The following is a 15,602-nucleotide window of genomic DNA, read 5'->3' as shown; positions in this document are numbered from 1 at the left end:
ATATATTTTTTGACAATGTAGGTTGACGTTCGATGGCCCTTAACAGGACAAATGAGCTAAACTCTTTCTGGACTGAATTTCCTGGTAAACGTGACTGTTTGGATACCTCAGAGTAATCTTCTTTGGCCTGCTGTTGTAGCACCAGACTGATTGGAAGGAAAACCGTAATGCTCTAAAGCGTTAAAGATAACTGTAGTACTTTTTTCCAACGTCTACTGGTGTTAGGTGTTACGCTGAAAACGTTTGTGTCCAAAGTGTCTTTTTTTTTTTTTTTTTTTAAGGAGCTTAGTATTTTTGATGATCCAAGGTGAAAAAATTGATTCGTAAAGCTTATCCGTTGGAGAATCTTCCGTTTGCTCAAATTAATTTCTCCTTTACATTTTTACCATTAGGTTCGCCCAGTGCATTCCTCAGAGAGAACCAGTGGTATTTGATGAAACACTTAGAGCCAAGATGGTAATGCAAAGTAGTTTCCAGCCTCACAATGAATGACTCTACTTGTAACCTCTGCTAGTGAATGAAAGATTTTATTTAATAGTAGCCAGCTTTACATAGTCTTTTAGTGCTCAAAGCTTTGTTTTAAATACTTGTGAGGATAAATTTATTGACAAAGTATTCAAACGTTGGATAGCTCTAAAAAGAACCGATCAAATAAATATCTAGTTAATTAGGGAATGTAAAGACATATAATAGTCCTGAAAATGGCAACTGGTAATACTTCTGGTCATTTTTTATTATTATTCTCAATGATAAAGAGTCTGCTTAGAGTAGCTTGACTCTAACTGTTGGAGTCTCTGGGTAAGAAAATTATGTTGGAGGAAGGTACGCCACTGGCCGAAGAATATTTCATCTTCATGTCTTTCCGTGGATAACCAACCACTTATCGCTGATCAGGGAAGTGGGCCTAGAGAATACCTCCTCCATGAGTATGCCATTAAGACGAACCACTAAAAAGAAGGCTGATAAACTAGCTGAATTGGCTACCCAAACTCCTCAGTGTTGTTGTTCTTGGCTTTCTGTTGTAGCAAAAGGTGCTTTGATAGCATCAGGTCAGTTGGAAGACCGGCCACAAAATAAATTTAACTTTGATGCCACCTAGTATCTCTTACTAAACTAAATTTTAACATAGCATACTCTTGCAAAACTTGAAGCTTATTTATAAATATCGTTATTAACTTTTTCAAGATAAAAATAGGCAAAAATCATCTAAGAAGTCATCAATCAGTTTGCAAAATTTTTGCAAAATTGGTTGAGTAGTTTTTCCAGTAAACAATCACAATGGTTTTTGGAACTTTGATTTGTATACTTGTGAGAGAAAAAAGTGGAACAGCGTGGTATCTGGGTAAAAAGTTTCAATACATACTTCTTAACTTACAACTATAACCTCATAACGTAAGCTAAAAATTATTAGAAGCTTATTTTCATTTTAACCTTTTTTTCATAGCTATCTGATAAAATAATTAATTTGAAAAAAAATTTTTGCGTGACAATAAAAAAATTTTAATGTGTTTTTTAAATTTTTAAGAGATTGCTCAGATTCTTTCTGTAGAATCAGAATCCATAGAATACATTATTTAATGTAAAAATAACTAGTTTCTTCATTGTGGTACAATTATTAGTATTGATTGACAAACAAGTGTTGTGCGAAAAACATAGGAGTGCGGAAACATAGAAGTAAGAAATAAGGAAAAAGAATATTGACTACGTTTGAATAAGCAAAATATTAAGGTACATGTCTTCTATTTTGAAAATTTTATAAAGCTGTTGCATAATACAGTGCTCTCCTTATTTATTAAATTTTAGACTTGCACAAATCATGTATAGTAGGTACCTAAAAAAAAATTTCTTACACATGTATTAAACTTTATTAATAAAAGTTAAATGCCAGTTTAAAAAGACTTGGATCAACGTTAGAGTTATGATGCTTTTTTCATTTGTAAGTTCATGTGTAGTATTGAAGATACTGTTATATGTTTAGGAGTATAAAAAAAGGTGTTTCTATATTTTTCGGAAAGCACGTTTTTTGAGTGAGAATTGGTTGTATATCCGATGTGAATTATGTTTTAAAAATCGTAGATTTATTAATTTATTGTATTTTTCTCTTCTATCATTGGGTTTTAATGATTGTTTTACTGTTAGTGTAATAAGTTGGTTAGTATATGTATTTTTTTAATGAATTTTTGCAAGAGCTATCATCAATACTTAATAAATCATATGTAGGATAAATATAATGAGCAAACTTTCCTTGACCTGAGGTTCAATAAGTTTTTGCCATAGACCTTTTCTTTTGTAGTATTTAAAATTTTTCCAAGATTTTTTTAAACTCTTGTTATGATAGAGTGTCATTTGGTTCAACCTATTTTGTAACTACTTCATCTTTTTTTTCTTCAAATTTCAGTACAATTTTAATAGGATAGAAAAGTAAATTTTAAGACCATTGTTTTAGTAGGTTTAGTGTTAACTCTGGTGTGGATACGTAGTTATACTGTAATTCCATCATATTAACCTGTACAGACTCACATAAAAAAAGGGTACTCGGCACTGTCCACCTTTTGTTAGCTTGCCAGTGCCCTTGAGAAATAATTTGTTTCTATGGTTATACTAATAGTGCGATCATTAAACATTTTGTTAGGAAGTAAGTCCTTTTTTGCAAGTATTTAAACTTTATTTAACTAAATTTTTTTTACCTGTATGCCATGACGTTGCACTCTCTTAGGATCCTTTTATTGGCTTACTAAAAAAAATTTAACAGGTTGTGACATAAGTTTCCTTCATTATTGCAAAAAATTTTCTGATAATAATCAACTATGACGTGCACATTTCACTAGATATATTTTATCGGCTCAAAAATTCTTTCCTTGATGGTGTACTGTACATGGTGAGAAATTTGATGTAGTCTTCATACAGAAATTTCCTCGTAAGCTATTGTGTATGACTCGTGACACAGGTAATAGCTTCATCTTGTAGCTACTCAATTCATTGTTTTTAACTCCAAAGATTTTTGTAGTAATATCTAATATTTAGTTATTTATCACAGCTTTTAGAAAGGTATAAAATTCAGCAATAGTTATTTTTACCGTACTTTCGCTAAAAGACCATTTTTCTTTCCAGATTTAGTAAGTGACAGCGCCACATTTATTCTAGGTAAAGACTTGCATAATCAGCTCCCATATAAATAATTTTTTCCACAATCTGCATGTTTCCCAGCTTTGGCTATGATTTAGGGGGTAACTTATTCCCAGATGATACTGTAATACTTTTCCACTAATCAGAGAAAGAAAATTTTAACTTGCAGGTTATATTGTACAGTAGATCCGGAAATTGTAAAAGAAATGTCATATTTTGACGTAATAAAATGGAAAATCGTGTAAGCTACGTGGGGTGGCCGCACGAGAGTTCTACACTTGAGAGAGAATTCTACACTTTCTGTCCTTGTAACGTAACATACTAATGGGCTATATCGATGGGTAGAACATACCTGTCACTGAAAAAATGAATTCACTTGCTACCTCATTCTGATACAAATACAGCTATTCTTATACAATAAGTAATAAATTAATAGAACCTTCAGCAGTTGTTTCGATAAACGTAGGTTATGTTTTGGAGGATTGGAACACATAATGTAAGACTTGCTAAAGGTACGTAATCAACATATTGATAACTTGTGTAGTTTTCACATATTATTATTTTAATGAATACATTATTAATACTGCTTCTTTCTTCTTTTGCTTAGTCAGTTTTCCCTTATTTATTATTGATTGTTTTTTCTCTTTATTGAGTGCTTCGAAATTGGATCTTTAAATGTGCTATTGATTAGCAACAAGTGAAGAAATGCTTTTGCTTCGTAATATTATTATAGTTAAATTTAGTATTAATTTTTTCCGATGTACAGGTTTAAGTAAGTGAGACCTCAGATGTAGAAGTCCTTAGATTGAGGTCAAAAATTTGTTAATATCTAATTTAAAAACTTTTAATTCTTATTAAGGACTATTTGGAGCATTTTATCTACAGTTATAAAAATTTTTATGTAGTAAGTGGGACTCGGAGTAAGAGAGTTTCAATAAGTCTTTCTGTTTTAAGCACTGTTTTAATAGTATAATATAAGTGTATGTAGAATAAAAACTAGTGATTACAGAATATCCTCTACTAGTCTTAAGGGATGATAAAAATTTATATTAAAAAAACGATATTTCTTTTTTTTTATTTAATACACGCACATAAAATATTTTTTTTATTTACTAAAAGAAAAAAAAGTGAACGGTTAGGACGCAGAAACACCTCCTAATTTTAAATCAATTCACCTTAAGTAAGTGTTTCTTTGGTAGGTTTAGAAGTTCTTAACTTTACAAAATTTTCTTAAGATATTTGTCTTTTATTTAGTTTAAATACTTTTAATTTTACGTATTTTAATATCTAAGGAAGTTTTACTATTTACTGCTGTTACGATGTTATAATTTCATGTCATGTCGTAATCTCTTTAAGGAACAATAATTTTTATGCTCATGGGTGACTAAAATGTTTATAGGTGGGAAGCTCAAAATGTACAAGACAACTAGTTAATTTATTTAAAGTTTTTCTGGTTTTCTTGGCTAACAAAAAATGAAAGTACCTAAAAACAAATAATCATTAATTATATAATTTTTTGCTTATTAGAAAACGATGATAAAAAAATTATTATTAAATAAATTTTTTACGAATAAGTATAAATAGATACAAAATTATATTTAAATCATACCAAGTATTAAGTTAGGCAAGTAGTTAAGAGAATCGAACACTCGAAAAATGTCCATTCCAGTTTGTACTGCGATCTCACAAAATTTAAAGACCACATTATCAGGGTAATTTTTGTATCCAACAGCGTTAGCACCTCGCAAAAGCATCTGGAAGGGAATGTTAGGTATAATCTTCCGCATACTTTCAAGCCTTTCCCATGGGCATTCATGTAAAAAACGAAGGGCCACATCAAATGTGGCACCACCCCAACTTTCTAAGGCATACAGATTACTAAATTTATGAGCGACAAAAGGTGAAATTAGAAGAAGATCGTAAGATCGAACTCTTGTTGCCAACAGTGATTGATGAGCGTCACGATAAGTTGTGTCCATTAATAATACACCTTCGTTCTGACGAACAGCTTTTGCAAAAGCTTCTGGACCTTTTTGTCTTAAGAGTTGCCTTAATCCGTGAGGTGGATTGAAGAAATCTGTAAGAACAAAATATTTACATTGTCATTTTTTGTTAACAATAGTTTGTTTTATAATAGTAGTAGGATAATTCTATCTATACTTATTTGTTAGCTTCTAATAAATTTTTCATGATAAGAAAAAATAAATATTTCACTTATTAAAGCGAAATAAAAGCTTATCAAAGAAAGCTATCTAAAAATTACGAAAACATTAAAAAGTTATTTTTCTATTTCTTTTGTAACTAATTTCTTAATTCAAGAAAAAGATAACATTCATCACTGTTAGTTTCCATGATCAATTAAGATGACAAAAAAACTCTTATACTGCACACAGTTTTAACTTTTACGAAAATGTGATGTACCATACCTAATGTTGCAGTAAATTTTGCATAAAAACAACTGATTTGTAGATAAACGTTGTTAAGTTAAATCTTTGCCACAAAAGTTTGATAAAGTTAATTCTAAAGTACACTGACGTGCGAGATGTTATTTGGAATAAAAAATTACAAAGCAAAGCTTACACAGCCATGCTAAAGTTAAGCTTACTTAGGCTACGAACTATCTATTAAAATGCTGGATTTAAGATTTACATGTCAATTGCAACCCCATAAAGTTCACAAATAACTTACAAATATATCAAAAAATGCCTAAGATTATGGAATCTTTAACAACGCTAGTAACCGCTCGCTGAAAATTGCAATCAGAAAATTACTTTAAAAAAAGTCATATGAAGCTAAGAAAATTTAACCATAACCTTTTCAAAGCTCTTTCAGGCAAAACAAAAAGCTGAAACAGATTTTAAGTGTTTCCAATTATACATTCAATTCTAGATGTCAAAGTAGTTATTATCATCAGATACTATGGTTACTGAAAAGGATAGGAAAAATCTTAAATCTGACACCACTGCTTATCTAGAGAATGAACGTGTGAGTAAAGAAAAATCAAGGGCTGATAAAGTTTGATAAGAAATGTATGTACTTAAAACTCCGAAATTATCTAATACCTGTGAATCTCCAATGGCTCATGAGGCTGTAGTGATAAGTCTGAAAATACGTATTCAGCAATGAGAGAATTTTATCACGTGACCACATCCAACCTTTCTTTCACTCATACGAGCTTCCAGCCAGTCTGATAGATTCCTACACTCCATCTAAGATAACCCTGAGCCAGTAAAATAAATATTTTAGTAATTAAAATAAGATGAAAAAATTTCGTGGAATGGATGTTTATAAATATATTTAAAAAAAAAGATATTAAAAAACGGTTAAAATAATGTTTTTTTTTTTTTATTATGACTAACGTTAATTCCACTGTTATAAGAGATTCCCCGCAATAAAACACAAAAGATCACACTCAAACACTGCTGCTCAGTGCTATCAACAATGGTATTCGTTTGTGAAAAAAACCAAAGCCACGTCAGATATTATTCAAGAATCATCTGAAATTTTTCACAGCCTTTTTCGCTCTCACATGCATAACTCTCGAGACCAGTGCTGAACCGCAGCTTCCTTAATTTCATAAGCTCATAGAAGCTTTATTTCTTCCATGGGTCTCGTGGCCCATAGTTTCTTTTCAATTTAATAACACAGGCCCACAAAAAAAACTTTTTTTCTTCCAACAATAAGATCATTATATTTTAACTTTATAATTTTCAGTCTCTATTTCTTGATGACTATCTACTTAATAAAACTTAGACGAAAGTGTAATACTCAATGAGCTTTGGTTTACATGATAATATGAAATATACTAAGATTTTTCACAAGATTATCTAAATACACACACGGTGCGCATACGCATACTACGGCACAAGTGTAATTTTGCTCCTAGCGCTCAATTTATACTTGACACTCCTTAAATAGAGGTAAAGGAAAAAGAGAAAACGTAGAAAAAAAATGAGTGCAAACAAACTTGATTCGTTCTCGACCACTAGCTGAACTCTTCAGTGCGGCGTGCTAATGATCTTAGCCGTAGACGAATACAACTAATACTTGCACTCAACGCAGGTAAACACTATGTGATGGCAAGATTCATACAGTGTGTTGAAATACATGAGAGGTGGAGAATAGAATGAAACAAAAATGCCCATCCTCTCATACATTTTGTCACATCTGATATCGTCTTTCCATTACTCTTATATCTTGTTGAAAGCATTATCCATGTTCCTTGGTGTAATCTCCAAGATTTTGAGGATGGTAATCTAAATGTAAGTGAAAAAAGTATAATTTACAATTTGTAAAGCAACCCAGTTCTTGATAATTCTGAGTCGAGTTTCTTGCTATGTCTCCATAATTCTCGTTTTTACGATTATTTAAAATGTTTTCCACTAAATTTTTGAAGCGAAGCCATGAGTTTCTTCTTCTTTATCGTCTACCTCATTAAGAAAATGTATATTTTTCAACATTTGTTGGGTTTGTGGCCTGTCAAATGTGTCAACTTTTTACTTGGCATCTAATATTTTTGAAAATTTGTTTTTTATGCAAGAGAAATACAGTTGTACTTTTTTTCATCCAGTACCATTGCGATATTCTCGTGATCTTCTTTCAGGGTTATTGAATGTGCTACAAATATTGAATATGAAGCATATTTATGTAGCATATTTGAATATATGAAGCATATTTATGTAGGTAAGCTAGAAAGGTTCTGGCTCCCCCCCACGGGGGGGGAGAGCTGCAGTGTGAGGGTTCTGGCTCAGCGAGGGGGGGAGCTGTAGCGCGAGGGTATGGAGCTCCATGGGCGGAGGGGTAGTGCCGCTAGAGTAGGTCAGTCAAGCTATATTCCGCGAGCTTATCTGCGCTTCTCTTTCCAGTGTCAGATTGTACTCTATACTCGCTTTGGGATGGGACCATTCACCAACACGCATGAAAATGCACACTTGTGTAAACACGTGTGTAAGTGCTGATGCTGGATAGTATCTGGTTTACTCCTGCTCCAAGGGAGGGGATCATCCTATGCGTTGTACTTGCGAGGAGGCTCCCACTCTGACCACTCCCCTATAAACGCATGCATGAAAATGTACAAATGTGTACGTGCATGTGTAAGTTCATGTTTGCCCACTTGCGTGCTATTTTTTTCTCGAGCGCAGGCACATAGAGTCATGGTAGAGAAAACATGTATACTATATCATTACTGAAAGCGTATCCCAATAACGTTGCAGATTCAGTACCTTGTCAATGAATAGAGCAAGTTAATAGATTTAAGGTTCAAGATTGGTAAGATAATATGTTAACAGATTTAAATAATGACAAAAATTTTAATTTAATACATATATTTATAGTAACTTTTTTAATAAGTACAAAAAAAAGTCTTACAGCCCCAGCAAAGACCGATTATTAAATTTTTTTGAATATATCATTTCCATCTTTCTTCGGACGAGAGCAAATATTTTCGGAATAATAATTTCCCTTGACTTTTGGTTGAGATGCCTCAATGTGCTTTTTCTGTAACAGTTTCTTGGCTACTTTTATCCTTTTCTTTCGTACTGAGGCTCTCGTGTTTTGGTTTCGTAAAGTATGGACCCATGTTTTTTGATAAGAAGACTCTAATTTCTTTGTACTATGCTGCAAGATGTACTTTAGTATTTTTCATCTTATATCTTATGCTTTATTTTTTTGCCTACACACAGTCATCTTTTTTGGCATCAATATTCTTATTATCAAATTCAGGTTCACTATCAGTATTAGCTGTATAAGGTCCATTAACGATATCCCAACTGGGAAGCATTTTAAAAAATTTCTTCTTATAATTATTAAGAGCGTCTATGAAACAATCTGTGTCAGGTTGAATGTCAATTCTTACCAAAGAGCACAGAAATAATTTAATTTGATAAGCTTAACTAAATACGCAAAATTTCTTTCTACGTGGACGTTTTTGTGGCTCATAAGTACCACACATTAACGCCTTTGTTGAATATCCCATACTAAAAATATGACGTGTTGGCATTATTTATTGTTGAATGTTAATCACAGCACACTTTATGGTAGATTCCAAATACGCAGCTGTATTATCTTTATAAACGTAAATTTTGTTAGCATTTTTTGCTACAGCGTATAAGTGCTGCTGTAATTTTCTAATGTAATAATCACCCTTGAACCAGCGAAGTCCATGCACTTTCTTCGACTGATGATCGTTATTTCGACGCACATCCATAGGTAAGGTAGAAAAATTGCACGGGGGCCGCACAATCAAATGACTGCTTACTGGTGTCATAAGAGACACAATAGCTACTTCTTTAAGTAAGAACTGTCAAGAAGTGTCGACAAAACCTTTAATCTCCATAAAATAATCCGTGTATCCATCATCTTCAGAATCAGCGACATCTTTCCACTCTATAGCAAAATAAAATTTTTTCATTCGTCTGACATTATGGGTGTCACACATGGATTTATACGTACCGTTATGATAAGGAAATGTAGTTGCTAATGTTGGGAGTTCAAACTCTGGAAAATTAAGCATGTCATTAACTTGAAAATTAAACCTTACGAGCTACCTTTTCTTTAATTCTCCAATTACAAAAATCTTCTTAGCATCTTTGAGATTTTCTCCTATTACATTTCCAATATCTGTATAGTTAATATTACCAGATTTTCAATGTAGTCCATGATAGTAAAGCTCCAGCCATAAATTTTGACGTTTATACTTTTGACTCTCAGCTTACACCAAGGAAACGGTGGTTTAATGAGAAGCACTTGTGGTTCAAAGCGCTCACTCAACGAAAGAATTGCTAATTCTTTCAACACATAATTATTGCCAGGCTTTTTAAAGCCTTACATGTCTACTACATACTCCATCATGGCATATACTAACTTACATGACTAATGCTGTTTTATTTTTCTATGAGCAAGTTTAGACAAGTTTTCTCACATCTCCACTCACGGGATTATACTTGATTATACGATCATGTAGAATCAGACAATAAGCAGCTGTTCCTTGCGGAAAATTATCTCTTGATTTGAATTCCAAACGTACATTAACTGGCGCGCTTTTCAAAGCTTCATTTTGATTTGAATAGTCAATAACGATGAGTGGTATGTGTGTTATAAAATTTTTTTATCAATCATAAGTTCCGTTTCTTTACCATAACAGACATTTTGAAAATTTGTATACATATTATAGAGTAAAGAAAATTGATCATGATTAATGTTGAGATTGAGATTTCCATGAGGGTAGTATCAATAGTAAAGAAATAACTTAACGTTACTCATATAACAGTGATCAAACCGACTAGCATTAGCAACTTTCTGACCTTTACAATTCGTTTGAAAGCCTAAAACAACAAAACGCGGCTTTTTCAGTTGATGTGATGTTTTCACGGTCCAAACATGTTCTATAGTTGTTGGAAGAAAAGGGTATTCATACAACTCCCAATTGTGAAAACTTATGGAAATTGGCTTATCTTTTGCAATGATAGTGAGCAGATGAATTTTGAGTCTATCTGACACACTTTCGTAAGGCATGAGCCATTCTAGTCAAGTCAATGTAATTTTAAAGTCTTTGTAAACATCATTAGCAACTGTGTGTACGACTGAATTTAAGTCATTTCTCTATCTCGTGAGGATTAATTCATGCTTTGCATTTACTACAACTTCACGATAGTCCTTAGAAAAGCCAAGTATCATGCTGAAAGGTATAGAAATATCAAAATAACCTTCAACATTCACTTATTTGTTTGTTTCTGTAATTTCTAGCCATCCTGCATTTTCTAGCATTAAACTTTGACCTGGATAGTGTGATATCCAACCTTTCATTAAAGTTGTTATACCAACATTTTTGTACTTGTCTATTTCAATTGCATTGAGTTCGTAGCAAATTTCTCCAAATAAATGATAAATAGCATTATTAACTTACTCAGTTGACATCACTGCAGTATTATTGTTTAATGTTAAACGTCCAAAAATATGTAAAGTGCTTTGTACGGGTAAGAGACATAAATCTTGATGTTGAATTGAGATGTGAATCTCATCACTATTCTTGAATGCTGATGAAATGTAAGGCTAATGTGCATGAATTTCATAGTGTGCAATTGATTCGTCAAATGTGACACTTGACTAAATGTTTAGAATTTCTTCCATCTTTGAAACATTAGGAAAATACGCAAATAAACTTGAGCCAACGATCACTTTCAAGCCTAGGCTTTTTAAAACTTGTACGTTTCGACGTGTTAATGCTTTGCTCGTTGATAACTGATTCGTCTTTTTCATGTTAGTTGACTTAAATATCCTCTATGAAATTTTTTTTTCTTTCCTTCCTGACTTATAAAACACCCATTCGTTTAATTTAATCGTTTTACGTAAAGCTTTATTGTTATAACTTCTCCTTGAAAATTTATTAATTTTTGTTCCTGATCAAAAATTCGAACTTGTATTTGTTCTATTATGTTGATTGCAACGGATAGGTAAATAATTCGTGTTGGAATTTCAATATTTAATACTCAGGAGAAACTGCAGAGAAAAATTCATGAATCGTGTGAACTTTATGTTCATTTATATATGCTTCAGTAGTAATGTTACACTCAACTCGAAGTGCATTTACCTTAAGAATTAATACAGATTTATCTGACTCTTGAGTTTTATTCGATGTGTGTATGCATTTTGTAAAATCTACAACTGATCTCAACGAGTCTTCTGGTTGAAAGTCAATTGGGTGGCTACACAGAATCCTGCTGTGAAGCGTATTATTGTTTGGCTTTACACTTATCGAAATATCTTCGGGTGTTAATATGTCGATGAGAAAATTTTCTTTATCTTGAATTTCATAGCTGCCCGTTAGTAAAGTTACCACCTCTTCACCTACGTAAAATTTATTATTACTCTCGTCAATATTAGGTATAGAATTAAGTGTGAGTAATACCACCAAACCCAGAACGTATTTTTTTGCGGTGAGAGCTCAATCAGAGGATAATATTGTGCTTCGAGAACGGATGATGTGTTAGATAAACTTCAAAAGAATGCGTCTCCCGTGACAGTTCGTCAATAAATGATAAATTTTTTTCCATTACTTGCTTATGAAGGCTTACGGTTAAGATTATTACTTGAAAATCTTAGACAGAGATGATCACAGTAATAAGTATTAAATTCTTGATATCTTTTGTAATTATACTTAACAATACCAATACCAAGGTATAACATCCAATCTAGCGGTGGTTGTAGATCACCAAAACTATTGAAATATGTTACGTCATCACCTTGTTTTTTGTATGCAACCCAATGAGTACGAGGATCTTCTTTATCATCTAGATTAACAATAGCTGATTCATTCGGATGTGGGCCACTAAATGGCATCTCGTTTCTCATGAATACTCCTTGAAAATGTGGTATCTTTAACATTTTTGCATATTTCATAATATTATGTGTTAGATCTCGATTAGGCATTTTTACTTTGATTTTTTTTTTCTTTTAATCCCTTTTCTGGTTTTAAGTATAGACCTTAACCTTTTTTATGCGGTTTTAGGAAGAGGCCTTCACCAAGTAACATAGCTTACATTTTTTTATTGTGTCTCGCACTTTCTTCAAGCTGTTTCTTGTTTCGTTTGCTTGATTTATTGCTTTATTTATACCACTCGCACCATTAGCAATAGCCCCTACAGCGCTTAGAGCTGCAAATGCGGGTACGATGTATGGTTGAAAACCTCCAATCTTTTAAAATATGTATAATATGCGTGGTGTGGTAATATTTTTCTTACCTTCAGCATTTTTCATGGATGTTTGAGCTCCCTTTAAAGCAGAACTTACAACTTTGCGAGCACATTTACTTATAACCATGGACTTTTTAGTACTTTGAATTGATTTTTTTTAAGTCACTATCTTTAGAACTTTCTTTTTTCTTACTTTTTTTGTTTTTTTATTCTTTGATAAGCCCATTCCTAATTTTCATTTAACTTTCATTGCGCTGCTCACAGCAAAAGCGGTGGCCTTTTTACCAACACTTGAATCTTTAGCTTTAAAGCGTCGTCAAGCCTTTTCCAAAAGAATTTTATTTGCTTTGTTTCTAGCCGTAGTGTCGTCAGGGTCTTGAGAAAAAGCTGTATCGTGTTGTTAACGAGATTCATCCAATAGGTCGATGCCCAGATCTCCACGGGCTAATCTCTTAGCTAGTTTAGTGCCCGGTCCGCACTACTTATGTCCTGGTACGAGCAGTTCTACTGGCAGTTTGTTTATGGCTGTACTTATGACACCACGACCTTGTCGTCGATGAATAATCATCACTTCTCAAGTGTAAAACGTTAACTGAGCTTATAAAAATTAGTGAATTTTAAATGTATCGTTGAACAAGATAAAAAAATAAAATTCCACGGTGATTTGCTACCCGATACTATAACATCTGTTTTTTTGCGGTCCATCAAACTATGGAAAAACGAATAGCTTACTAGGGTACTTGTGGGTATTACTGGCACTCTTTTGACTTAGCCTACTTTAATTTATTGTACGAAAAAGAAAAATGTATCAATCTAATACATTATTTTTTTATTATTAACTTTGTTTGATAAAAAACAACAAATGATTTTTTAAATGGACATAAAGAAAATCATATTATTAATAATAAATTTTTTTTGCAAATAGTCAACATGCTTCTATTACTGACACCATGTACGCATCACTGGCCCTCCAACACTGTCTAAATTTGAATTACTGGCCGTGTAATACTGGCAAATACAATTTTTTTACCCTTATCGCGTGAACTCACAATATAATTTACCTAATCTAATAAAATCGATGATAATTAAAAAAAAAAAAGAAATTAGATTCAGCTATCAATGTGTTTTAATTTTGTTTGCAATTTGCTTATTTGGTTTGTCAAATCTTTTTCTAATTTAATCCTCACGAAAATTTCTTCTTGGAATTTATTTTATTGTTCAACTTTATCAATTTTTTTTGGTGTGCAACAAGTTTGTCCTTTTCTTTTTCAATTCTAGTTTGTTGTTTTATACAATTTTTTTCTTGCTTTATTAATTTGTCGTTTTCTTTTTTTAATTTGTAACATTTCTCCTTTCTCTGATCTCGTTTTTTTTCTGCTGCTGTTTCCAATTTAACAATTCTATCTTTTTTTTTCTTCATTGATTTTTTACCACAGAGGACCTAATACAACTGATGGAGTTTTAGATCTACTCTTCTTTTTGTTTACTGATTGAAAAATATTTTCAGAAGGCCAAGACAAATACTGAGCAAGAGGCTTTAGTGGTTGATGACTTTGTTAGGTTAGATAGCTATACCTCACCGAATCACTGCCAGTAATTCGACAGTAGCAACAAAAATTGTACCAAATACTGGCATGAAAATTTAAAAAAGAAAAAACAATTAAAATTAATTTTTATTGCATTTATCGAAAAATTAAGATTTTTTTGAATTCAATAAATTGTTTCTTGTGTGAATTTGCCATATTTAGTAATAAAAATACAATTGAAAGCAAGTCGCTTTTTGCTGTAAAATTTAATTTTTTGAGAGAGAATCACATACCTGTCTGTATTATTATTGATAAAATAATTCAAACTTTTGTTTCGTACTGATACGCGATTGAATAATATTTGTGCAGTTATCTACTTTACGACAAAAATTTTTTTGCATGTTTATCATTACAAAATAATTTCGTATGTATCTTAGACATGTAAAGAAAAAAGGTTGATCCATACCTACATTTAAAATTGCTCAATTAAACACGCAAATGGACTATAATTACTGGGACAACCCTAACAAACTAGTTTATCGACTAAGATTACTAGTGACAGAGAAATCAGCAGGTAATTCTAGTCATACTAATTAAATAAATTTAATCATTGAGAAGCTTCGTAAATCTAATATTATACATCAAGCTTGATTATTCAATTTAATGTCAGTACTAAAATGAGCATTGATGTATTCAGACGTGGATCAGCTAAGTCTGAAGGTGGTAGCCAAGGTCTTCCTTTAATCAGATATTAGCTCACCTAAGATGGTCAATTTGATTTTGAAAATAAAAGATTGTGCAATGTTACATCAGCTGTTAAATCTAATAATGCTGTATAAATCTTACTGTTTTACAGAAAAAAAAGAATTTTATTTGGGGTGAACAAGAAAAAATAAATTTACTAGTGAGGAATTTGAGAGACGTATTCTCAAAAATATTTCTGAATTTGCAGGGTGAAATGAATACACTTAAGGAGATTTTCATCCAGATATCTAATCTTACTCCAGAAGACAGTTAGGAAGCATGGAAGCAGTAGTGTAACAGCTTCATAAACCTGGGAGACAAAACAACCTCTGCCCAAATGTTCGGGGCTTGGATAAAACATGGCAGCTATGAAAACTATTATAATGGAAGGAAGAGTTATAACAAATTTGCAAACCGATCGTGGTGAATAGTTTTACAACGCAAATTTTCAAGCTCTCATGCAAAATTATAAAATTAACTTGTACTCTACGTACAGGTATCTTGAGGCGTCTATATG

At 32.1% G+C, this 15,602-nt stretch overlaps 1 protein-coding gene across 3 annotated transcripts in view; it reads right to left on the bottom strand.

Moving 5' to 3' along the window:
• Positions 1 to 15,602, bottom strand: part of PCB (Pyruvate carboxylase) — a 953,241-nt gene that overhangs the window by 313,468 nt on the left and 624,171 nt on the right. For all 3 annotated transcript variants that reach the window (XM_089592494.1, XM_089592492.1, XM_089592493.1), the window contains one exon: positions 4,736 to 5,203. In XM_089592494.1, the coding sequence (XP_089448620.1) occupies positions 4,736 to 5,203 (468 nt within the window). The remainder of the gene's footprint in view (positions 1 to 4,735; positions 5,204 to 15,602) is intronic.

The sequence above is a fragment of the Copidosoma floridanum genome, unplaced genomic scaffold (genome assembly GCF_036245765.1).
Source record: "Copidosoma floridanum isolate Cflo_tuat_1 unplaced genomic scaffold, Cflo_Japanese_pri ptg000018l, whole genome shotgun sequence".
In the NCBI taxonomy this organism is placed as follows: domain Eukaryota; kingdom Metazoa; phylum Arthropoda; class Insecta; order Hymenoptera; family Encyrtidae; genus Copidosoma; species Copidosoma floridanum.
The sequence above is the reverse complement of the archived record's forward strand: the minus strand, read 5'-3'. Positions and strand labels throughout refer to the sequence as shown.